This window comes from Diabrotica virgifera, chromosome 1 (assembly GCF_917563875.1).
Source record: "Diabrotica virgifera virgifera chromosome 1, PGI_DIABVI_V3a".
NCBI lineage: Eukaryota > Metazoa > Arthropoda > Insecta > Coleoptera > Chrysomelidae > Diabrotica > Diabrotica virgifera.
The window spans coordinates 226997251-227024223 of record NC_065443.1 but is presented as its reverse complement, the minus strand read 5'-3'; the positions used below and the strand labels follow the sequence as shown (position 1 = coordinate 227024223).

At 31.4% G+C, this 26973-nt stretch overlaps 1 protein-coding gene across 2 annotated transcripts in view; it reads right to left on the bottom strand.

Moving 5' to 3' along the window:
- LOC114329583 (anosmin-1) overlaps positions 1-20082 on the bottom strand; it is a 242873-nt gene extending 222791 nt beyond the window's left edge. For both annotated transcript variants that reach the window (XM_050641925.1, XM_050641926.1), the window contains exon 1: positions 19770-20082. In XM_050641925.1, coding sequence (XP_050497882.1) covers positions 19770-19967 — 198 coding nt within the window. In that variant the 5' untranslated portion in view covers positions 19968-20082. The remainder of the gene's footprint in view (positions 1-19769) is intronic.
- Positions 20083-26973: the final 6891 nt, after the last annotated feature.

Genomic DNA, 26973 nt, shown 5'->3' with positions numbered 1-26973 from the left:
TTCTGGAACTATAATCTAAACCAAGAAGGGTTTTAAGTCACCAAATTGTTTAATTATTGGTAGATAATTACTTATCTAAAACTTTATTTGAAAATTAAAGATTTTGTTGGGAAAACCCGCATTTTCCGAGGAAATTTTTCGTCGGAACAAATCGTGAAAAACACATCTCTATGCAGAATTTAATTGCGGTGAATTTTTATTAGGGTGTTTTTGTTGTAAAGTTAAAATCTTCGGAGTTATAGAGCAATAATTGAAAAAAATACGATTTTCGGGTGCCATTTTGTTTATAAAAAAAGTAGCACACCATCTGAGGAATTTGCATACCTATATTATTAATATATAGGATCTTATAATTCGATCGCAGCAATAAAATTGCTGGTAAATAACTTTTCCCAAAAATGGCCTATTCTCCGATAATCAGCCCAGACTATGAAACAGTATAGACATTTGCTAAATAATAACCAAAATTTTCGTTTGCAAATCCTACACCAATACGGTTAATTTCTGGACCGAAATAGCATAGGATATGTAACTAATATTCTGCATACAAACCCTACTCGAATTCAGTCGGTGCCGTGACTGAAATGGTATAGGTTTTGTAAATTCGCTGCCAGGTCATGGTTTTTAGCCTTGGTGTGCTATGAATTATCACTAGACAAATTTCTAGCCATACAGGACGACCGTTAGTCGGAGGGTTCACTAGCTCTTAGACTATTAGATACTATATGGCTATGAAACCTGGATCATGAAGTTGAAGATTATGAACAAATTAGAAGCCTTTGAGATTTGGTTATATCGAAGAATGCTTAAAATACCATGTGCATTTCAAACATAGAAGTCTTAAACAGAATAGGTCAAGGCGAAGGTGAACTGACGAAGATGATAAAAATTAGAAAACTTGAATATCTGGAGTATATAATGAGAGATAGCAGTTACTGGACACTGCAGTTAATACTCAATGGGAAGATCGCGGGAAAAAGAGAAGTTGGTAGAAAGAAATATTTAGACTCAGAAACCTTCGTCAACAGACTAGATTGTCAGCAAATGAATTGTTACATGCTGCACAAAATCGAGAAAAATATCGGCAAATTGTCGTGGAAGCTACCCAGTACCCCTAAAATTTTGGTACGACATTCAAAGGAGAAGGGAGCACACATATTATTATCTTACAAATAAATTCTTGTTACGGTTTTATGGCACCTGTGGTTAGATATTTTTCATAAACGATAGCGTTTTCGCATTATTTTGTCACTTTGGTTTAGGTACTCACTGGGTGTAATTTTCGATAAATTTAGGCAGCTTTTAGGTTACAGATATGGTTGTTACTTACTTATTTAGCTAAAATATACGCACATTAAAATAAGAGATATACTCAGTTAAAAGTTTCGCAAAAAGCTCCTCAAAAATACTTTTTTTCCCATTCGCTCAGTCCTCAAAAAGTGCTACATTTTTTCCATTTGTTCTTAACCCGCCATTAAACGCGCTATGAGGGAATACCTCACCATATTTGTTTATAACCAATGAAATTGTCTTAACTAATACAATAACCTTGAGTACCCAGGAATGCCATTAGCATCGTTTATGAGAGGGTATGACAAAGTTATAAAATATTTGTGATATAATGTGATACTTGAAAGAAGTGACATCCCTCTTCAAGTGAGAGAATTCCTCACTGCACTTGTAATCACGGTGAAATCACGTTTCTGTTATCTCAAAGACTTTTAGGTTTTTGTTTAATATTTGGGTAAGTTTAATTAAAATATTATTGTTTAGGTTAGGTTAGGAACAGTGGCGCACCGAGGGGGGTTTTGGGTAGGGATGGCGGTTTTTGACAAAACACCGGTTTTTGGTTATACCGGTTTTTTTGCTTACGGTTTAACCTGGAGGTTATAACCGGCCAAAAAACGGGTTTTTCCAAAAACCGGTTTTTCTAAAAACCGGTTTTCTGTTTTTTTTATTCAAATATGTTACAATGTTACATTTACAATACACTTTAGTTTTCGATACTCCACTCAACTCGGTACTCGATGTCAATATGATCAAAATTAGTACTGTCGAAAGAACATCAATATCAATATAAATAAAACACAATTTTTAATAAAACCATTTTATTCTATTAATTATTATATTCCAGATTTAGCCATACGGCTCACACTTCCTCTTAGGGGAAAATTGACTCATCCCAGATACCTACGGTATCAAAAGGCTCTGGTGGGACTCTTTCCGTGTTATCGAGCCCTAGGTGACTTGGAATGCAGGTGTATTTCCAAAAATGTTCGTACACTTCTGACCGTCGCGAGTAGTACAGCTTTCTGCATGGTCTTATAAAGATGTTCATTCAGACCCAGCTTTTTTATGCTTTCGAGGAGGGTCTTCGGAATGACTCCAGTAGTAGACATAATAATCGGTATGTCTGGGTACTTTGCATTCTCCATTGCCTTCGTATTTGAATTTCCAGATCTCTGTACTTGACGATCTTTTCAGTAAATTTACTACGTAGACTATTGTTGTTAGGTATCGCCACATCAATTAGTGTTGTGTGTCTTGTTAATTTAGTACGAGATCTGGTCTATTATGTGCCACTGTTTGGTCTGTGAGCACAGTGCGGTCCCAGTATAGTTAATTACCGTAATTATTATATTTATTTATTATTTTATTATTATTACATATTTATTGATTATTATTAAATATAATATAGCGTAAGATTAATTATACATATTGCAATAATATACAATTTAACCCAACCATTTCAACTTATAAAAAATTTCCCAGAATCTTTCAAATGGGATTTAAAAAAAAATAATATCAACATAAATATTTTACTTAAAAATAAATTGGATAATGCAATTTATCTTTTATTTTTACTACCATCAAAAAAAATGCATCATGTATTTCTTTTAACACGTTTGTTTATTTGTATAATAGGTACATTTTAACTCATTTAATACTTCCTGTATGGGTGTATCATTTGGAAAACGTAAGGAAATCCTTGGAGATTCGTATTCGTAATCGGTAATTCGATATTCATAGTCAGAACATTATTTTTGGTAATCAGAAAAAGTCATTCGCCCACTTTCATTGTCAAGAGTCACGTATGAAAAATAAATGATGTTTGCGACTACTTCAACCAGATCACTTCTTATGTAAATATTATGATTAAAAATACCTGTTCAACGAAATATTATAATAAAAATTAATTGTTTCTGGCTGATGTGAGTTTGTACTTTCAGTTTGCTTCTGTATTTATAAAATAAAATTTGAATTATGGTTTTGTTTGGAATAATTACTTGAGAATATTAATTACGATTGGGATCCAAAATAATACCTAACCTAATCCTAATCACCGTAAAAACCTAATAACCGGTTTTTACTTTAAAAAGAAAAAACCGGTTATAACCGGGACAAAAACCAACCGGTAAAACCGGTTATTGCGAAGTAAAAAAACGGTTTTAGGTTAAAACCGGTAGGTTTTCCCCATCCCTAGTTTTGGATTAAAATCCCTCCCAGAACATATAGAAATATATATAAAAGCAAGTAGGAAAATGTAACTTGTCTTTCACAAGTAATACAAAAAACTTTCGGTGTCCAAGCCAGCCCGAGGAAAATTCTAGGTGCGCCACTGGTTAAGAACCCATTTTTAATTTTACCTATTCTGATTGGGAAATAAGCCACAATTTAACTTGAAAAATTGATTTTATTGACGTTTCGAATTCCACCTCGGACATCGCTATCAAAATACAAAATATTAATAGTTAATTACATAAATGCCACAAATAAATAGCTTTAGAACAATTGGTATTTTAATTTGTATTTTTAGTAAAATGGATTTGCGAAAAGAACGTCAATTACTTCAGTGCCTTGCTGAAAATATTAATATTATGAAAATATTAATATTGAATTGCCGCGAACATATTCCTGTCCCTGTATTGTTACGAATGCAAATATTAGACCATTTGGGAATTCGAGATGAAGAAGAGCCTGTAGAAATGGAACAAGTATCTAATAAATGTGCATACTGTCCTAAGAAGAAGAACAGAAAAACTCAGACAAAATGCTGCAAGCCAAATTGTACAAGACCAATTTGTAAGGAACACACAAAAACTTTGTTTAATTCCTATTGGGAAATAGAGGAGTAAGAATCTGAGTAGATTTATTTATTATCTTTAGATGTGTGCAATATTTTTAATTTAAAACTTTTCATTGGGTTATTGATTATCTCTTTTGTCTATTATCATATTATTTTTGCTTTATGTATTTGACATTTTTATACTTTTGATCTATATTATTTTTACTTTTGTTTTGTTAAATTAATAAAAAAAATTGGTTTACGAGACTTTCTGTAATATGTGAGTACAACCCGTTTTATATACATATTATGTTGTGCATTCATTTTTCCTCGAAATAAGTCGAATTGATGTTGTAGTTGAGGGCGACGCTCATACGCGTGCAACCACGTCACTATAATAGAAGACGCGTGTAACGGCGGGTTTTAAATAAACTTTCGAACGAAATCAATATTATAATTTAAGCGTATATGAAAGAGTTACCACTATACAACAGTTTTCAGAAGCTTTAGTACATACTTTGGACTACCAAGCTGCTCATATGGGTGCACCGATATTTCCGAACATTGACATTCATCCCAAACAAACAATGAAGTTTTTTTTCATGGTCTCTGACGCATACAGTGCACATTATGCGAGAAATAGAACAAATATAGTGTATAATATTTATGCTAATACATCGTACTAGAAATAGGAGTGACATGAATAATTTTGAATACGTATTATACCGAACATGACTGATATATTAGTAAATTATTTTAAAACGGTTTTGGAGCAAGTTTTGTACATAACTTTATCAAAGAACGAAACAAGATGTAATGAGCAAATTGAAAAGTATTAGGAGGAAATAAGTATAGAATAAAAAATAGCTCTCACCTGGTTCTCACCTTTATAGATTTCTCATAATATACTTTAAATTTTCTAAGTTGCTTGAAACGCTTAGGACTTTATTAATTTATATATACAGGGTGCAGCAATAATGCGAGGAAGTCCAATTACTCATTAGAGATACTAAGAAAGTTGTTGAGGTAAAAGTTGAGGCATATAGTAGTCTATCGGAGTATAGGCCATTTTTGGGAAAAGGTATTTACCAGCAATTTTATTGCTGGAATTTAATCTTATGATTGTATATACAGAGTGAGTTTTATGTATGGAAACACTCAATTATCTCGAAAATGGCTTGGAAGATTTTTATATATTTTGGTAGGTAGGGGTTTTCTAATGCGGCCGATATTATAGTGCTAATTACATTGTTGTCGTATTTTCCGTTTTTCTGGAAATCTAATGAACTTTCTTATTTCAAATGGAACATCCTATATATTTTTTGCATTTTGAAGTCCTTAAGAAATACTGATTATTTTTTATGTTATATTCCCTATACCTAAATGCCATAATTTCGGAGTTAATGCTACATTTATTTAAAAAAAAATTACAAATTATAAAAATCAATATTTTTAGCCCGGGTAAACACTATTTTAGGTTGTTCGGATCATTGGGAACAAAAAAGATCTTCTGTAATTTTTCTCTGAAATTAATCGTTTCCGAGTTATAAACAATTTAAAACTGAAAAAAAATCGAAAAATGACGATATTCAAGGTCCAAGAACACAAGTAAAAAATATAATTTTTAAAATTATAAAGTACCTAAATTCAAGCCCAACTCTTTTTCTAATAGCTTACCATAAAATTTTTTGCCTCCTTTTATTGTATAACATTGCTTTTTAATTTTTAATGAAGTTTATATGAGAGGACGGGCGATCGGGCTGCATTAACAACTAAAAAACAATGTTTTAAAATAAAAAAATCTCAAATTATTTATCGGTAACTGATAAAATAAGCCTTGAGCTTGAATTTGGGTACTTCGCAGTTTCAAAAATAACATTGTTAATTTGTGTTCTTGAACCTTGAATATCGTCATTATTCTATTTTTTCAGTTTTAAATTGTTTATAACTCAGAAACGATTAATTTCAGAGAAAAATTACAGGAGATCTTTTTCGTATCCAATGATCCAAACAACCTAAAATAGTGTTTACCCGTTCCAAAAAAATTGATTTTTATATTTTGTTAAATTTTTTTTTAAATAAATGTAGCAATAACTTCGAAATTATGGCATTTAGGTATAGGGAATAAAACATAAAAAATAATCAGTATCTTTTAAGGACTTCAAAACGTAAAAAATATACAGGGTGTTCCATCTGAAATAAGAAAGTTCATTAGATTTCCAGAAAAACGGAAAATACGACAACAATGTAATTAGCACTATAATATCGGCCGCATTAGAAAATCCCTACCTACCAAAATATATAAAAATCGTCCAAGCCGTTTTAGAGATAATTGAGTATTTCCATACATAACACTCACTCTGTATTAATAATAGAGGTATGCAAAGTCCGCAGATAGTGTGCTACTTTTTTTATAAACAAAATGGCGCCCGAAAATCGTATTTTTTTTCAATTTTTGCTCTATAACTCCAAAGATTTTAGCTTTACACCAAAAACACTCAAATAAAAATTCACCGTAATTAAATTCTACATAGAGACGGGTTTTTCTCGATTTAATTCGATGAAGATTTTCCCCGGAAAATGCGGGTTTTTCCAACAAAATCTTTAATTTTCAACTAAAATTTTAGATAAATAATTGTTTATGAATAATTAAATAACTTGGTAATATAAAAGCCCTTTTTGTATAGATTACAATTCCAGAAGTCGATGGAAATTGAATGAACAGTTTGGCAACAATTCAATTGTTAATTACAAATTTACGGTCGCTATAATAACCACAATAATTATGATACATAAGAATTGCTATGATTTTTGTATAAAAAATACATTGTACCTATCTAATATACTTTACAGAGTTGAAATTGGACTATTTCAGCGGCCTCAGGAATATTTTAAAATTAAAAACAATTTTTTGGCTTATAAACAAATAGAATATCTCGGGAAATGTTAAATTAAATTAAATCATAAAAACGGTATTGGAAAAAAAGCGGAAGGACAGTTAGTTTAAAAGAAATACGTTTAATTGTGATAAGTGGTTCCTGAGATACAACCGGTCAAACTTGACCTGCATTTACGGCAAGGATATAAGCAATAGGATCATAATTTTTGAAACATCACCTTTTTATTGCGGTCCTCTTTCATCACACCAATTTTCATATCTTTAAAATACTCATAACATATATTATTATAATAAAAACTATCAATATTACGAGTCAAAATTGACAAAAATAGCAAAATTCCAATCAAAAATTAGGTTGGAGAAAATGTAATCTCAAAGTTCAAAATCGGTATACGTTAAAAAAATGCATTTTCTCGGCTTCCCATCGAGCAATTTCCTTTATTATTTTTTTGTTCCCAAGTAACTCGAGTAGAGCCATCTAACTAACTCATTATTAAATGTCAAAGTTGCTTTTGTTTTGTTATAATAAATTAATTTATTTATTATAACAAAATTTTTTAATTTGTTTAAATCAAGACTGTTTAAATAATTATACAGCTTTCAAATGAGAATTTTTTAACGTTAAAAGGTACACTTGAAGTAAGTTTATGTAAAAAAAGTCTACAACTGGAAAAATATATTATTTTTTGTTTCTTATAAATAAATTAATCTATTATAACAAAACACAAGCAAATTTGACATTTAATAATGCGTTAGTTAGATGGCTCTACTCGAGTTACTTGGGAACAAAAAAAGAATGAAGAAATTTGCTTCCTGAGAAGCCGAGAAAATGCATTTTTTTAACGTATACCGATTTTGAACTTTGAGATTACATTTTCTCCAACCTACTTTTTGATTGTAATTTTGCTTTTTTGGCAATTTTCACTCGTAATATCGATAGTTTTTATTATAATAATATATATTATGAGTATTCTAAAGGTATGAAAATTGGTGTGACGAAAGAGGGTCGCAATAAAAAGGTGATGGTTCAAAAATTATCATCCTATTGTTTATATCTTTGCCATAACTGCCGGTCAACTTTGACCGGTTGTATCTCAGGAACCACTTATCACAATTAAACATATTTTCGACTGCCGCTTTTTTTCCAATACCGTTTTCATAACTTAATTTAATTTAATATTTCCCGATATTTAATATTTCTATAAGCCAAAAATTAGTCCTGTCGCCAGGGGGGGTACAACGGCCTCGTTAATTCAGATGGACTTACCCAAGTTTTTTTTATGTATTTTGACCCGTAGAACACGAATTTTTTGGGTAACAGTTGATCCGGATGTCGATAAGATTGTTATAGACCAAGAACTTGAGGAATCAAATAACAGCGATTTTTGGCAAAACAAAACAATATTTTGTATTTTTTGGGTAATTTTAAGCAAAAAATATTTCTACAAGTTTTTTAGTAGGATGCACAGTTTTCGAGATAAACGCGGTTGAACTTTGAAAAAATCGAAAAACTGCAATTTTTAAACCCGAATAACTTTTGATTAAAAAATAAAATAGCAATTCTGCTTAGCGCCTTTGAAAGTTCAAGTCAAATTATGTCGGTTTTGATTATTTGCATTGCTAAAAATTTATTGTGTTATTGTTAAACAAAGCTACAAACAACTAGTGCGTGAGTGATGTTTCAATGATTTCTCATTTAAAATCGAACGAGTAGGTAGAATAGGTACTAGTGCAATCAAGACTATTTCTACGTTACATGCGTTAAAACGCATGTAAAAGCACGGGAAACCCTACGTGTTTATAGCTTTGTTAAACAATAAAAAAATAAATTTTTACCAATGCAAATAATCAAAACCGATATAATTTGACTTAAACTTTCAAATGCGGTAAGCAGACTTGCTATTTTATTTTTTAATCAAAAGTTATTCGGGTTCAAAAATTGCAATTTTTCGATTTTTTTAAAGTTCAACCGCGTTTATCTCGAAAACTGTGCATCCTACGAAAAAACTTGTAGAAATATTTTTTACTTAAAATGGCCCAAAAAATACAAAATATTGTTTTGTTTTGCCAAAAATCGCTGTTATTTGATTCCTCAAGTTCTTGGTCTATAACAATCTTATCGACATTCGGATCAACTGTTACCCAAAAAATTCGTGTTCTACGGGTCAAAATACATAAAAAAAACTTGAGTAAGTCCATCTGAATTAACGAGGCCGTTGTACCCCCCCTGGCGACAGGACTAAATTGTTTATAATTTTAAAATATTCCTGAGGCAGGTTAAATAGTCTAATTTCAATTCAGTAAAGTATATTAGATAGGTACAGTGTCTTTTTATACAAAAATCATAGTTATTCTTATGTATCATAATTATTGTGGTTATTATAGCGACCGTAAATTTTTAATTAACAATTGAATTTTTACTAAACTCTTCATTGAATTACCATCGGCGTCTGGAATTATAATCTAGGTATACGGAAAGAGCTTTTATATTACTTAGTTATTTAATTATTGATAAACAATTACTTATCTAAAATTTTAGTTGAAAATTAAAGTCTAACAATAAAACACTGAAAACGTTTGTTTTCTATACTTCCACAAAATTTATTACAACCAAGTGACTACAGCTGTTTCGGCAGAGTGCCTTTCTCAAATGATATAGTTTATAATGTGTTTTCCTTTTTAAGTCTTTAACTGAAGAACCGAACTGAAGAACACTCTGCCGAAACAGCTGTAGTCACTTAGTTGCAATAAATTTTGTGGAAGTATAGAAAACAAACGTTTTCAGTGTTTTATTGTTAGATAAAATGAACTTCCATCAAGTAACGGTCCAATCCATCAATTATGAAAATTAAAGATTTTGTTAGAAAAACCCGCATTTTCCGGGGAAAATTTTCGTCGAAGTCAATCGGAAAAAACACGTCTCTATGCAGAATGTAATTACGGTGAATTTTTATTTGAGTGCTTTTGGTGTAAAGTTAAAATCTTTAGAGTTATAGAGCAAAAATTGAAAAAACACGATTTTCGGGGGCCATTTTGTTTATAAAAAAAGTAGCACACTATCTGCGGACTTTGCATACCTATATTATTAATATCGGTGCCGCCCAAAATCCCGACATCCAAAATCCCGACATGTAACAATCCTCGCATAAGTAAAAATTCCGACTTTTGTTTAATATTTTAATACAAAATACTTTTGTTTAGTAACAAAAAATAAAAAACAGGTGCCCATAAACAAAAGACAAGATATAAATGTAATATATATATATATATATATATATATATATATATATATATATATATATATATATATATATATATATATATATATATAATTATAAAAAGAAACTTATCAAACCTGTCGAGATTCTGGCCTGTCGGGATTTTGGCCGTCAGGATTGTGGCTGTCGGGATCTTGGCTGTAGGGATTTTGGGGTAGACCCACTATTTTTATCATGTACTTTAAGGTAAGATTAAAACATAAATCTTGTTTTCTATTTCTAAAGTTTTTATTTATTTACATTGAATAATAATTTGTTTTGCTGTATAATCCACTTCCGCAAAAATTGTGTGATGTATGATTTAAAATGAATTCAAGAATTTTTGTAATTGGGCAACAATGTCAACTTAGATCTCTAACGTAGATAATGACGTGCAACGGTAAGTAAATTAGATGAACTGTACAATCATAAGATTCGATTCCAGCAATAAAATTGCTGGTAAATAACTTTTCCTTATATTTTGCTAATTAGCCCAGAGTATAGGGATGGACCCTGGATCCACCATACCAAAAAAAGTTTATTAATAGCAAGCTGAAAATTTGTTAACAGCTTAATATAACGGTGTCTAGTCGGACAAACTTTCATGTACGGGAACAGTGGAACAGGGAAAGTTTTAATTGCGGAACAGGTTACAGGTTTCGAATGTCAGACTACGAAAATGTCAAATGTCTCATGTATTTTGTCGAACAGAACTTCCAATTGATTTGTTACCTTTTCATTAAACTCTTATGCAAAAATCAGATTGCTATTTACCACCAATATAATTCCTATCATTTGATATGTTCTACGTATCGGACTTATTGAAATGCCCAACATATTTGTCGGACAAACATTTTTTCATCTATTATAAAAGCTTCACACGGATGACACGTTCCACAATTAAAATCCCGTTCCACAATTAAAACTTCCCCTGTTCCAGTGTTCCCAACTTGTGCAACCTGTTTACCTACAAACATCATACACAAAGTACATTACATATTATAGAGGTTTAAATTTTAAACCTCTATAGGTAATATTAATTTGTAGACTGTGAACATAACCTCAATAACAAATAATTGGCGGTTGTGAACACTATCTAATAAAAATTTAATTCAATTCTCTTTTGATAACTATTTTCGGAGTAGAAATCGAAACATCAGGCATTTAGGTAAAATATGTAATTGTGATTCCAACATAACTGTGGCTAATCCCATAAGATAAACATTGATTTTTTTAACTTAAACATGCCACATGTTATTGATGATAGAGGAGAAAAACTCTTCGTAGTCCCTAGTAGGCCGAAACAGTAGCAAAATGCTAATAATAAGAATTAGATTGTTATTATATTTTTATATTATTATATTATTAATAATAACTCGAATAATAAATTAGGAGAAAAATAGTCAGTACTAATTGCACGAGAGCTCTAAAATTATCGAATTTTTCCCGAGTGACACTTTGACAGTTTTAATTTCATGACCCGAAGGGGAGTGAAATTATGTCAAAGTGTCCCGACGGCAAAAATTCGATAATAATTTTAGAGATCGAGTGCAATTTGCGGTGATTATTTCATGAATAAAACTATTCAAAACCAAAATTTTATTGTAATTTATTTATGTAAGTACAAATTGGTACAATTAAACACACAGTTTTTATAAATATTTGACGGTTGAAAGTCATCACTTTTTTAACTTTTAAAACATTAATTGTCATTCATGTCACTGAATGTATTATTTCGTAGCAACGAAGGGTATCTGACGTAATATACTTGACGACGGGATATTATCAATAGTAATACCACTAGTGATTCAATTTTCGCGATAAGTCTGTCGATTTACTTCTAAACGAAACTGAGTTGCTTGAAAACACCACGAGTCCGTAGGACGAGTGGTGTTTTCTTTAAGCAACTCAGTTGAGTTTAGAAATAAAAGACAGACTTATAAGATAAATTAAATCACGAGTGGTATTTTATTAGACTATTTCACGAACAAAGTGATAGGTCAAAAATTCAGTAGAATGAGAGGAAGGAATTTAATAATAATACATTTGATCTAGGTAACCCAAATCTACCCATTTTTTGAATAATTCACAATTAGTCATAATCATGAAATATTTATTATAACTATAAATAATTTGTTATAATTATTTTTTACCTATAACAATAAATAGTTGAAGGCCCAGTCTTTTAGAATGAATGCTAGTCTTTCGTTGTTATTTTCTGCATCTAATTTGTAGTTGCGATCCACACAGAACATCATAAATTGTCTCCATATATAAGATTTAGATTTTCTTGTGTTAGTCGGTATATTTTCTTCAATGTTTTGGTTTATAACTTCGTTTGAAGTACCACCGATACGACTCATTTTGACGTATACAGTTACAATAATTTTTTTGGCAAACGTCAAACTTTGCTTTGCGATCGGTACCCATGGTTACGTCGTTGAAAACACGAAGCTGATAGACCAATCAGAATTGAAAGACAGTTGGTGTTTTCGCGATAACACAAGCTGTCTTTGGTTTGTGATTGGTCAGATTATGTGAAAATTTTAAGATGAGTGAAATAGTCAAACATATCAGTAGTTATTGCACAAGAGCTCTAAAATTATCGAATTTTTCCCGAGTGACACTTTGACAGTTTTAATTTCACGACCCGAAGGGGAGTGAAATTATGTCATTATGTCAATTATGTATTATGTGTCAATTAACACGTGATCAAAAATCTTACTATACGATTGGAAGTTAAAATCATTAAAAACAATCACTTTAATTTTTATTTCTGTAGCTTTCTATTGGTCAGAATCACATATGAATTAAATAATCTGAGGAATATAGCATATACCGAATAAAACATAAATTATACAGGAGTAAAACAAGTGACATATAAACTATACAGGGTGTCCTGAAACTCTACCGATAAACGAAGACAGGAGTCCTCAGGTAATTTTAAGACAATTTAATTAAATTCACCTAGTCCAAAAATGCTTCCTAAAGGAGCTAGAGCTCTTTGAAAATGGCGTGTTGTAATTAGATTTTCTGAAATGCCCCTAGAACGCAGTTAGAAAAACAAAATTTGGTACGCATATTTATCTTCCAGAGATAAATAGATTCCATCCATTGCGAATTTATAGTACCGGTCATAGGCGTCCGTTTTGGGTAGGGTAACGTATATTTGATCGCATAACTTTTTTGTTTTTAAATTTTAAGCATTTTCACTTTGGATTAATAAATTGTGAGGTATGCTAGTACTAAAAGGTACTCTTGATTTAAGTCGGTAAAATACACCGTTTTCTAGTAAAATCGATTTGAAAATTTTTCGTCTTTTGAAGTTGAAAAAAAAAATTGAAAAAAAATTTCAAAAAAAAACGGTGTATTTTACCAACTTAAAGCGCAAAAGTAACTTTTACTTCTAGAATACCTTATAATTTAATAATCTAGTGTCAAAAATGCTTAAAATTTAAAGACAAAAAAAGACAAAAAATGTGATAAAATAACCGCTGACCTACCCAAAACCGATGCACATGACCGATACTAGAAATTCGCAATTGAGGAAATCGACTCATCTCTGGAAGATAATTAAACGTACAAGTTTTCGTTTTTCTAAATAGTTTTTTTTTAATTTTTTTTAATTTAAAAAACGAAACATTTTCGAATTGATTTTTCCAGAAAACGGTGTATCCTATCGACTTAAAACAAGAGTACCTTTTAATACAAGAATACCTCACAATTTAATAAGCCAGAGTCAAAAATGCTTAAAAATTAAAATCAAAAAAGTTATGCGATAAAGTAACCGTTGTCTACCCAAAACGGACGCCTATGACCGGTACTAGAAATTTGCAATGGATGGAATCGATTTATCACTGGAAGATAAATACGTATACCAATTTCTGTTTTTCTAAATAGAAGCGCTCCGGAAGTATTTAAGAAAAACTAATTACCAGACGCCATCTTCAAATAGCTCTAGCTCCCTTAGGAAACGTTTTCGGACTAAGTGAATTGGCTTAAATTGTCTTAAAATTATCTGAGGAATCTCCTGTATTCTTTTATCGGTAGAGTTTCTGGACATCCTGTGTAAGTGGAACTATAGAAGAAAAAAAGATAAAGTCAAAGAATAAATGAGGCGCTCAGAGCAACAGTGGCCTAACCCACATCCTACAATTTTACCAAGAACGCTTTAATTACATTAAAGTTATCCCTTATTTAAATATTTCAGATGCAGAGTAGCTTAACCAATGGTTGCTTGAGCCACTCTGCATCTGAAAATACTTAAGTAATGCATAACTTTAAAGCGTTTTGGTAAAATTTTGTGATGTGGGTTAGGCCACTGTTGCTCTGAGCGCCTCAAATAATGATCGATAATAGAATCAATCACCGGAGGGACCGCAGACGTTCGGAAACAATTAGCGTCTCTTTGCAAAGACAATGACGTCGACTTTGCAAAGTAACAAGACACTTACTCAACACACACACTACACATTACTCCCCTGACTTAGTGATAAGTTATACAATTACGTGGCTAAAGGTTCTAGTTCTAAACCAAAGCCAGAATCAGAAAAAAAAAAGAATCAATCAATAACGAGTCGGTTATAATATCTGGTCGAAATATGGAGTCGATTATAATATTTGTATGGATGTATGACAAAGTTAAAAGATATGCAAATAGTGTTGTTAAAAGAATTTGTAGGCATTTTTAAGTACCTAAATATTTTAAAATTAGTGAAAATATACACGCTTTTCTAAAATACCGTGGATCATTAAGTAGATTACTGTGTATTATTTTAAATTTGATTTCTTTTTATGTTTTCGATTGTGTTAATAAAGGTTTGTATCATATAAATAAATGATGATTTCAAAATAGTAAGCTATAGAGTAGAGTAAATAAATACTCTCGAATGGACAGAAAAAAATAAAAATGACAGTATAAGAAATAAATTTAAAAATATATGGAAAGAGATTCTCTTTCACGCAAGCTTTCTACTTTGCTAAATGCTAATAGATAATAAAAATTCAAAAGAACTCGGAGTAAGGATAAATATTTTGAAAACTAAATATACAACAAATGAGTTGTTCAATAGATATACGAAAATAACTTGTAATGAGTAAACAAAATCAAGAAAAGGTCCAATTTTATGTATACTTAGAACAAAAAATCGAATTGTCACAACAGTATGTACTGCCAGTCCTATCGTTCGGAACCGAAATATTTTTTAGAAACGTTTACCATTTTGACTTTTAATAACGGCATAATTATCAGTAGTAATTACACAACAGTTCTAAAATTACCGATTTGTATCCCGAGTGAGAATTTGACAGTTTTAATTATGTCAAATTGTCACGAGGGCAAAACAAATCGAGTATAAGTCGGCAAGATTATTTCATGAAAAAAGCTCGAGTATAACTCGGCAAGATTATTTCATGAAAAAAACTGTCCCTTTAAATAATTTTAACAAATATTTTATTGACATCTTCGCGTAAATATTTGCTAAACTCGTTCATGGTTTTCTCTTTGTCAAGTTGTAAAACATTAAGTGTCATGAAATGTCAATGAAAGACTATTTTTGCTTATCAACGAAGGGCATCTGACGCAACACTTGACGATGGGAAATTATCAGTAGTAATTGCACAAGAGCTCTGAAATTATTGAATTTTTCCCGAGTGACACTTTGACAGTTTTAATTACACGAGCCGAAGGCGAGTGAAATTATGTCAAAGTGTCACGAGAGCAAAAATTCTATATTAATTTCAGAGGTCGAGTGCAATTTGTTTCGATTATTTCATGAATAAAACTGTTCAAAATCAAAATTTTATTGTAATTTATTTATGTGAGTACCATTAAACACACAGTTTTTATAAATATTTGACGATTGAAAGTCATCACTTTTATAATTTTTAAAACATTAATTGTCATTGTCACTGAATGTATTTTTTCGTAGCAACGAAGGGCATCTGACGTAATATACTTAACGACGGGAGATTATCAAAAATTATCGATTTAATTCAGATTTCTGTAGCTTTCTATTGGTCAGAATCTCCTATGAATGAAATAATCAAAAAAAAAATATCAACATTAATATGACAAGAGAGTGAGAATAAATTGAAAATAATGCTACAATTTTTTTGAAAACTTGTTGCCTGGTAATATACATGAGACACGAGAGCCCCTCAAGGCTCGAGTGACTATTGCCGTATGGAAACAAGTTTGAGAAACAAATTGGAGCACTATTTTCTTATTTATTCTGACTATCGTGTGATATTCGACAGATTATTATTTAATACTGACATAAAAAATTCAAATTTTTGTAAATAAACATTCAGTGACATTTATCACAATTAATGTTTTTCAACTTGTCAAAGTGAACAGCACAGTTTAGCAAATATTTAGACGAAGATATCAATACAATATTAGTTAAAATTATTTATAAATACAGTTTTACTCATGAAATAATCTTACCGAATTACGCTCGAGCACTTAAATTGCCGATTTTTATTGCCCTCCTGACAATTTGACATTAGATGCAGAACTAAAAGTTTATTTTGATTAATTTTCTTAAATTTAATAAACTTAATGAACTCGTTTTAATTTCACGACCCGAAGGGGAGTGAAATTGTGTCGAAGTGTCACGAGGGCAAGAAGTCGATAATAATTTTAGAGATCGAGTGTAAATTCTCTGAGATTATTTCATGAATAAAACTGTCTGTTTGAATCATTTTAACTAATATTTTATTGATATCTTTACCTGAATATTTGCTAAACCTATTTCTTTGTGTTCTCGGTGACATGTTGTAAAACAATAATTGTCATTAATGTCACTGAATGTTTATTTTTGCGTAGTAACGAAGGGCATCTGATGTGATGTTTGACGACGGGATATTATCAAAAATTATCGCTGTAATTTTTATTTCTGTTGCTTTCTATTGGTCAGAATCTCCTATGAATGAAATAATCATTGAAATTTTTATTTTTGTAGGTTTCTGTTGGTCAGAATCACTAGGAATGAAATAATCTATAATACACAAGTAACTCAAAGAACTATGGAACGCGGAATGCTCAATACTAAACTGAATAATCGTATACCTAATGAGTAAATAATGAGATCAAAGATACCAGATGAAATCCAAAAATTTGCTACGCTAAAATGGAACTTGGCTGGTCATGTAGAGAGAATGCAAGACAAGCGATGGATTGGAAACCTAGAGACTATAGGAGAATGTAGATAATAATATACATTTTATTTGTTATCGGCCGTACTGTGTTAAATACAGTCGAACCCGCTTATTGGAATAGCCTTATTGGAATAGGAATTCCGTCACGAGTTTGTGACTTCTTCAAGGGAAAACTGTAAATTTAGAGTAGTAATTTAACATGTTTAACAGATTAGCTTGATGAGCATTTTTGATAATGTTTTGATTTTGACATATTTGGGAGTCATTGTAATTGCAATACCTTTTTTTTAATAGAATGATGTCTGATATTGAAAGATTTTTAGTGACTAGGTTAAAGTAAACATGAAAGTATTAACGAAATTTTTTGTAAGGTGGAAAGGTACAATTATTGATGTTAGAAAAATGAGAAAAGATCAGTATCTTAATTAAATTGATCTACAAAATGAAGTTGAGGGTACGGGAGTGAGTAGATGGTGTCACACATTCAGAAATTGAATAAAAATTAAGGTAAATTAACTAAAAAATTTAATGAGTAATGCGTTTGTTTTTTAAAGCTTAGCAAATATTTTATCATGTGAAACCTATCACCTAATACTTTACAATGTTGTAGCAGATATTACTCAAATGGTTAGTTAACAACTGAACAGTTTGGAACCACTTTATATCCTGTGTAATGTGGTGAAAAGGACTTTGAAAATCGACATAAACACCGTACCTACTGATCTTTTTTAAATTGTATAGACTACAGTTATTTTCCTAACTAGTGCGGAAAGTCATACTTTTCCGCACGCGATTGCAGTTTGCGAAAGACGCGAAGCGGAGTTCGGCAAGCAGTCGAGTGCGGAAAAGAGACTTTCCGCAAGAGTTAGGAACAATATTTTTTCTACGAGCGTTTAAAAAATGACCAAATCTTAATCAATTAATTGAATTAAAAAATAACCAAATACTTTGTGGTCACGCTATTCCATGCTCAAGGCAGTATTAAAAATTGAAAAAAAAAATTAAATATAGGCGATTATTTTAAGTTAAGAGCATATTTGAAGAAAAAAAACGTAGGATCCACGCCAAAAAAAGCAAAGATTTTTATCAAAGAAGAAATTTCAAAATTTTTTATCTGAAGCTCGTGATGAAATATATTTAATGATTAAAGTAGCTGTGATATTTGGATTAGATGGCGCATGCCGTAGAGAAGAACTCATGAAAATAACGATAGATGATATTCTGGATAAGAGGATTTTTTTACTGGTGAGGATACCAGACTCCAAAAATCATACCAGCAGAAGTTTTGTAATATCAAATGACGTAAAAAAATAAATTTAGTGCGGAAAAGTAATGCGGAAAAGTAATGCGGAAAACTAAAACTTTCCAAACTAAAACGTGCGCGGAAAAGCAGACTTTTTTTGCACGTTCGTAGAAAAAATAAATTTTTAGCTTTCGTTACTTTTTGTTACTATTGTATGATATAGACTTAATCGTTTTACTAGAGGATACGATATAAGGTCGATCTGCTTCGATATGATTATCGGATAAAGCTTATTTAGTATATTAAAAATTATAAAAAACAAGGGGTGTCCGATATAATTTAGTCCTGACTATAATTAATTATTAATAATTAAATTACTTTTTTTACTAAAAAAAGTTTTCGGCCGGGCAGATGTTATTTTAGATTTTTTTTATTATTTGACACAAGAAAAATCTTTTGTAATTTTTCTCTTAAGTTGATCATTTTCGAGTTATAAACAATTTAAACTAAATAAGTACGAAAAATTACGAATTTAAAGGCTTAAACACAAGCAAAAAAAGATTATTTTTGTAATTGTGAAGTACCTAAATTCAAATTCAAACCTTCTTCCGTGAGGTCCCGATAAGAATTTTTGCCATGTTTTATTCTAAAATATATTTTTTAATTGTTAATGAGGAAGGTTCCTTATAAGAAGACGGGCGATCGGACTGCTTTAACAACTAAGACACAATGTTTTTAAATAAAATAAGTTCAAAATACTTATCAAGAACTTATAATAACGTTTGCATAAACTTGAATTTAGGTACTTCGTAATTTCAAAAATGATATTTTTTACTTACGGTTTTGAGCCTTGAAAATCGTCATCTTTCGTTATTTTTTCAGTTTTAAATTGCTTATAACTTGAAAACGATAAACTTAAGAGAACAATTACACAAGACATTTTTGTTTCGAATGATCCAAAAAATTTAAAATAATATCTGCCCGGGCCGATTTTTTTAATTTATAAAAAAAAGTTATTTATGACACAATTATATCGGACACCCCTTTATTATCAGACACAATTTTTATCCATTAAACAGATCGGTGCTGGTAGACCTTACATCGTATCTTGAATATTTTATGTAATTAAAAGTAAGAACTTACAGCGTTTCTGTCATCATCGTTCCAACACCTCACCTCGCACCTGGCCACAACGAGCGGTTCGTGTTGGCTATACCAGGAGCGCATCCTGGCGAAGGCGCCTTGCAGGACGACCGTCGCGACGACGAGAAAGCCCAAGCTCACCTTTGCCAACCTTCGTTCGTCCACTCTCACTCTCAGATTTGGCGTCGTGAGCGTCATCTCTCTCTAGGCACGCGGCTATCTGCGAGGATCGATCACATCTGTGCGGATGCTGGTGGTTGATGTGAGTGTAAGTGCCTCCAGCAGCAGGCCGATTACCCGATCAGCGGCAAGAACCCACCCAACCTCTGATCCCGCGAGAAGAACTACCGCTTGATGGGCCGCACGGTGCGGTGGGAAAAATCAACAGATTGGGTTGTGGGAAGTAGGTCGGCTGATACGGCTTCGAGCTACCCTTTATAAGTCCATCATTCAGGGAGTCATAAAAAATATTTGAAAAAATGTGTTATAAGTAAAATTATTTGGGTACTTATTAATTTAAAATTATTTAGTAATTAATGACAATATATTAGAGATTTTATTATACGAGTAATAATATTACACTGGTCAACACATATTTTTCTGTCGGAAGTCGGAGTTGCTTGAAACTGTTATGTGTTGCGTGAAACTTAAATAATTTTTGTACGTTAAATCCAAAAAAAATGTGTGTGTACTTTGTACGCTTCTATTATTATGATTTCAACGAAATTAATATACTTAACAGGTTATTTGTATTTTATTTAGATATTAAACTAACTTTCTTTACCTACCACTTTTAAAAATTCTTATTAAAACGATACCAAAAATATAAAAAAAAGAATATGAATCGTCCGGGATTTGAACCCGAGACCTCTTGATCTCCGGTCATACGCTCTACCACTGAGCTATAATATCCCTTTTGCTTTGACAGGTTACAAGATTTCTCATACATACTGACAAATTTAATAGACCAAGTGGTATACAAAAATATTTAAATATACCTACTTACTATTATTATAAAATATCTTATTCCCGAGGAAGACAAATCCAAAGACACAAAAATTATAATAAATAATACATTTACTAAGAACACTAATATATCCTTTTATATGATATAATATGACTTATTTGCGCTGAGAGCGCTGATACATACATATCTTGAAAGATTAGCAACGAAATACATACTGTCTGTGTGCGCAAGCGCCCGAAACACATTGTTTTTAAAATATGTGAGACTTTGTATTTAATTAGTCTTAATCTTGCATATAAAATGTTGGTTTTACTATATAAAAATATAGAAAAAAAAATAAGTTAGGAAATTTTTTTCTATATCTGACATGCAATATCATAATTAGTCCAGAAAGCCACTGCGCATCCGCTAGGAAAAATATTCCGATTCGGATTTTTTGCACAGTCTTACTGAAAAAGGACCCCTTTTAATAAATGTGCATGTTGCCAGGACCAAAAATGGGTTAAAAATTGTTAAACCGTTTTTTTGTTTTTTCCTAAAATTATTTCTTTTTGCATGGAACAAAGTTTTTTTAGGTTTTTTGGATCATTTCAAACAGAAAATATCTTTAGTGACTTTTCTCTAAAGTTGATAGTTTTTGACATATAAGCGATTAAAAATTGCGAAATCGGCCATTTTTAACCTTCAAAAACTATGTGAATTCTTAAAATTTGAATGTTGCCAAAGTAGGCAGATATTCTTTAAACATCGATTGATGAAATCCCGAAGAGTTTTTTGCAATACAGTATTCAAAACTCCTTTGTTTTTTAATTTCTAATCACGCGTCCGCGGCTCTATTTTCCACCGTTGCATGTGTATACAGTATGCTGCAAATGAAAGGAATAAATTCGTTAGTTCGTAAACCGGCCGATTTTAAGGAAAAATCCCCAAACAGGTCGATTTTTATTTTTAAGGTATGATATTGTGGCATATGTGGTATACTAGTGACGTCATCCATCTGGGCGTGATGACGTAATCGATGATTTTTTAATGAGAATAGGGGTCGTGTTGTAGCTCATTTGAAAGGTTCTTCAATTCTGTATTCAGTAATGTAAACATATACATAATTATTTATACAGGGTGTCCAAAAACGTCTAACATTTTTGTAAGTCAATATTATTAAAAGCTTCTTTTGTTCTATTTTTCATATCATCAAGCGTTGTTGGATGTCTGGCCAGCCACATTGTTTGATTTGCTTGCCTAGATAATGTTTAGAAGAAATGCGTTCAATGTGCTTCCCCGTTTAGGATTTTGTCCTCTTCAGGGTTTGAGGTGAATGTATTGTGTTGGCAGCAAAAGCAAACAGTCCGAAAAACACACTGGGGCAAGCGCCGTGTCCTGGTGTTTTTGGATCCTGGGTTTTGCCGGACGGTGGTGTCCAGAAGGCTAAGAAGTCGACAGAGAAGAAAGTTTGATGGATTGTTGTTGGTTCCATAGACATTTACGTGTACTGTCCGTGCTTTGCTCTCGACCAGTCTCCCTAGAAACCATTGTACAACGACAGGCGAACCTGCGTCCCTCGTCGGCGGTCAGGAGGTGGCTTTGAGTGCAGCGTGGACAGTGTGCGTTCGAGTGGAGAATAATGTAGTGGATGTCTGGTATACAAGGTTTTTTATATAGCCCCACTTGAAAAAAAATCACTTTTGGAAGAACTGGAGCACCGTCGTATAAAAACCTCAACCGTCAAAAAATGTGGACCAATCAAATAATCTCTAACAATATCACCTTAAACATTTATAGATCACCTAGTTTGAGTGTTAACAAAGTAGGGATTTCTTGATGCATATTAATGAAATGTAATATGAAAATTATATTATTAATAACTGCTGGTCACAATCTGCAATTAGGAATGTGTTACTAGAAACTTCTTGGCTTAGAATGCTGTTGATATATTAATCTAAAAACTATTAAATTAGTTGTATATTGTTTTGATTTATGTTTTCTGTGAGTTGTTTATTAAATAAAAGTAATCATGTAATTTTATTATACACAAGATACCTATATATTTTTTGTAGGAATTGTATGATTCTTGTATATTAGGGAAATATGATAATTCCTTAATATCACATTTATTGATACATTCATTGCATATTGCTATGGTTTATATTTTGTGTTAGTTATTTATTGAATAAAAATAATTTTGTTTAATTATCATTCAATACCAACTTATTTCTACTAGAAAAATTGAGTGTATTCCCGAAAATTGAAGAAAACTAAAAATATCTCCGAAAGTAATAAGTTTAGATATGGGGAATGCTATATAAAAATGAAAGAGTATAATAAATACAATATTTTTGAAAAATAAAATATAGGGTGATCCATTTAAAAAAATAGAGAAAATAGTAATTTGGTTTTGTAGTTCACCCTGTATACAAACATTCGTCAATGATTTCAATTGGACTTAATTTAAAAACTACAGTATATTGTTTATCTTACTACATAAAACAAATTATTGTTTATAAATTACTTCTTTATATACAGGGTGTTAATCTCATAGGGATTTCGAAATAAAAATGGCCATAACTTGTTAAATACCCTGTATATTAATGCAAAACCCTATATTGTATGAACAAGAATTATGAGTGGAATATAAATATGAAAAAATATATAGGGTGTCCTATTTAAAAAATTATATGTTTGATATACCACGCTGTTATTGATCACCCTGTAGAAATGGACATATTTTCCAAGCGTGGAGAATATCATTGCCTACATTTTTACTACATAACTTTTTTCGATATTCTATACACCGTAATGGAATTATCGAACGATCCCGCACTAAAAACTCACCCTGTATGTGTATAGATACCATTTTAAATATTTCCTTTAATTTATATGAGTTTATAATTTTATATTGGCCCATATAAATAATGAAAACGTATTATGAAAAGTTCTGTTTTATAAAAGTGTAATAATTATTTATTAATTGAAGGGAAATACTGTTGAGAGATGTCTTGCATTTTCTAAGAACGAATTATATTTCTTCCTGAAGTGCCAATAAACTTTGCATACACTCGCTCATATCTTTTTTCTTCCAGATCACCAGCGAATGCTGGTGGTTGATCACCGGCAAGAACCCACCCAACCTCTGATCCCGCGAGAAGAATTACCGCCTGATGGGCCGCACGGTGAGGTAGGAAAAATCAACAGATTCGGATGTGGGAAGTAGGTGGGCTGCCGCTTTCGAACTACTCTAGTCGGCCTAGTCCATCATTCAGGGAGTCATAAATAATAATATATTTTGGAAAAAATGCGTAAAAGTAAAATTATTTACTATTTACTTTACTAAGTAATTAATAAGAACACATTGGAAATTTTATTATACGAGTAATAATTATACTGGTCAACACACGTTTTTCTGCCGAAGTTTCTTGAAATTGTCCTTAAATAATTTTTGTACGTTGAATCCAAACATACCATCAGAGTTTCACTAACACAATATTTTCAAAATACACATGTGAGAATTAGTACGGGATCCAAATATAGGTCGACCTACATTATCTGCTTTCCAGATGAAACATTTTCTTTATTAAATTTCATACATAGCCAAATACAACTTGCATGGGTTGCCTATCAAAATCGTGTCGTAGCTATCCTTAAGGAGGGAGGTGTAGGGGTTGAAATTTCAAGCACATTTCTGTGATTTTTTACTTTATCGTACTACATACGAAGTATGAGTATAATAGATAAAGTTATAGGATCGTGCAAAAAAAAATTTCAGATTTCACTTTTTGTTCCACGTTTTGAATCCCCCTGGGTCTAAAAAGCAAATAAAAAAACATGTCGGAAGTATGTACGTACGTAGGTATGTCGCCACCGCCCAGCAAAAACTACTGGACCGATTTCTATGAAATTCGGTATGAGTAAGTTTAAGAGAATTTTGTCGAGAAACTAAGCTTTTGAAAAAAATCTCTCAAAGGAGGGCCGAAATAGGGGTTATTTGGGGCCCATTTTTGCAAATTTTGACCGAAACGAATGTAATTTAACTTAAAGTTAGCTCATCGATAGATAAATAGAAATACGGAATTTTACATTTCCAAATCCAAAATGGCGGCCAGCATGGCTGACCGCCCACCCGACACATTTCCCTACCAATCTAAAAACTTGTTTAAGATAAATTTAATTTGAAAAAATATTTATATAGCCTAAAGATGGGGATACAACAAGAATATTATCGTTTCTCAGAAAAAGTTATGGGTTGCCTATATTTAAGGGGCAAAATTTGACATAATTTTGAACTAGATTTTCTCAAAAATGGCTCCAAGGAATTTGTTTATTTTTGACATATTTTTGATATCCTATCGTTAAATTGAATAACATTAGTCAGATTTCTTAACTCCTCACTGGAGGGGAGTTATGATTTTTTAATAAAAAAATATCCGAGTGCCCGTAACTTCCTCTGTAATAGAAACTAAAATTTGAAATTTGGCAGACGTATATAGTATTTTATTGTCTATTATAGCAATAAATTTTACCTACAATATGGCTTCCGGTTGAACCGGAAATGAAAAAAAATCTTAATATTTTAGATACGCCCTGTATATTTTTACACATTTTGATAGAATGTAAAATTACCTTTCCAATGACATAAAACTCGTTGCTGTAACTCAAAAACTCGAAAAGTTACAGAAAATAGAAATTTTGCTAGAATCTTATGTGTGTCCTCTCTCACACGATCATAGCAGAGCATTATTATAGGGCAGTCAATGAGAGTATTTGGCTCCGAATTCCATCCTACTACATCGATGTACTTGATATTTTTACAGTAAGTAGGGAATAGCTCAAGAAACAAAATCTACCCTATATACTATGGAGGTTTTATCTTGGGGCAATTCCCACCCCTTCAAGGGGGTAGAAAATGTGTTGGTCAAAATAAGCATGGAAGTGGCTAGAGAACCAATTTTTAAGTAAAAATTGATCTATACTTTTTTTTTGAGAACTCAATACTTTTTGAGTTTGACGGTGACACGTTTTCGGACGGTTTTTTGTGAATACCTTAAAAACTATGCATCAAACTAAAAACACTATATAATTTTCTTTTTAGATTATAAAAAACAAAGAGATTCGCTCCTTCGTAAATTTTCTATTTACATATAATACAAAAAGAGATATGGTAGGTAAAAAGAGTTTGTTTTTTGGTGCATGCTCAAAGTGCTCATGCTTTTGTAGTGTTTGAAAAGGCCTTTAAAACGAGCACCGTTAAATGTCGGTTACATTCAAACTAAGCGAGATATGGTGCAAAAAATTATATGACTAATGTACTTTAAGGAAAAATGAGAAGTACATACATTTAACCCCTCATCCACCAGAATTTAAATGCATTGTTTTTTTTTTGCAATACCTCTTAATATAGTGTTATTTCTACTTTCAAAAAGTTGGGCGGGTTTAAAATGAAAGGTTTTTGAAAGAAATAAGAACAAATTATAGAGCGCATTTTTAAATTTTCTTAAAATTCTTCCTTTTGCTCCATGCAATTCGAAAATAAAATATCCACGAGAAGTGGTGGGAACCGCCCCCATGATAAAAGCGCCATAGTATATAGTATATAGGATAGACTTTGAATTAGGAGATTGGGCTACTCCCAAAATTTCATTAAAATCCATGCAGTAAAATGCAAATATTGTAAACTATTAATTTCTCAGAAATATGAACTAATTTGAAATGCAAGTATGACTAATATTCTATTGATTTATGCAATAATCTATAGTGTGTCCCCGAAATGTGGCATTGAACATTTTCTCAAATGCAGGAATGAATGATGCGTAGAACCATAAAATATTTTCAGGTATGCAAGGTGTTTCTAAAATATCAAAATAACGAGTAACTTTATTAAATTAAAAAATTCTGTGGCAAATAGACATGGTCTAATGCCATCCACTCTCTCATCACACACACACACACACAACGAGTAACTTTGTTATTTTTATAGAATGCCAGTATCTAGTACGATAACGATAATAGATCGGTACGATAAAGTTCTCGGGCGGCCCTTCCGTCCAGCGTTTTTTTGAAAGTGATAGAATTATTTTATTTTTAAAGTAAATAAGTTTTTTAAGTAAAATTCAAAGAATATAAAAAAATTCAAGGAAAAATATTGAAAAATAAGCCAACGTTGGCAAATTTTTAAAGACACCTCAAAAAAATGGATTATGCGGTGGACATCAGAACTCATCATTGACCTTTAACATTTTGGCATCA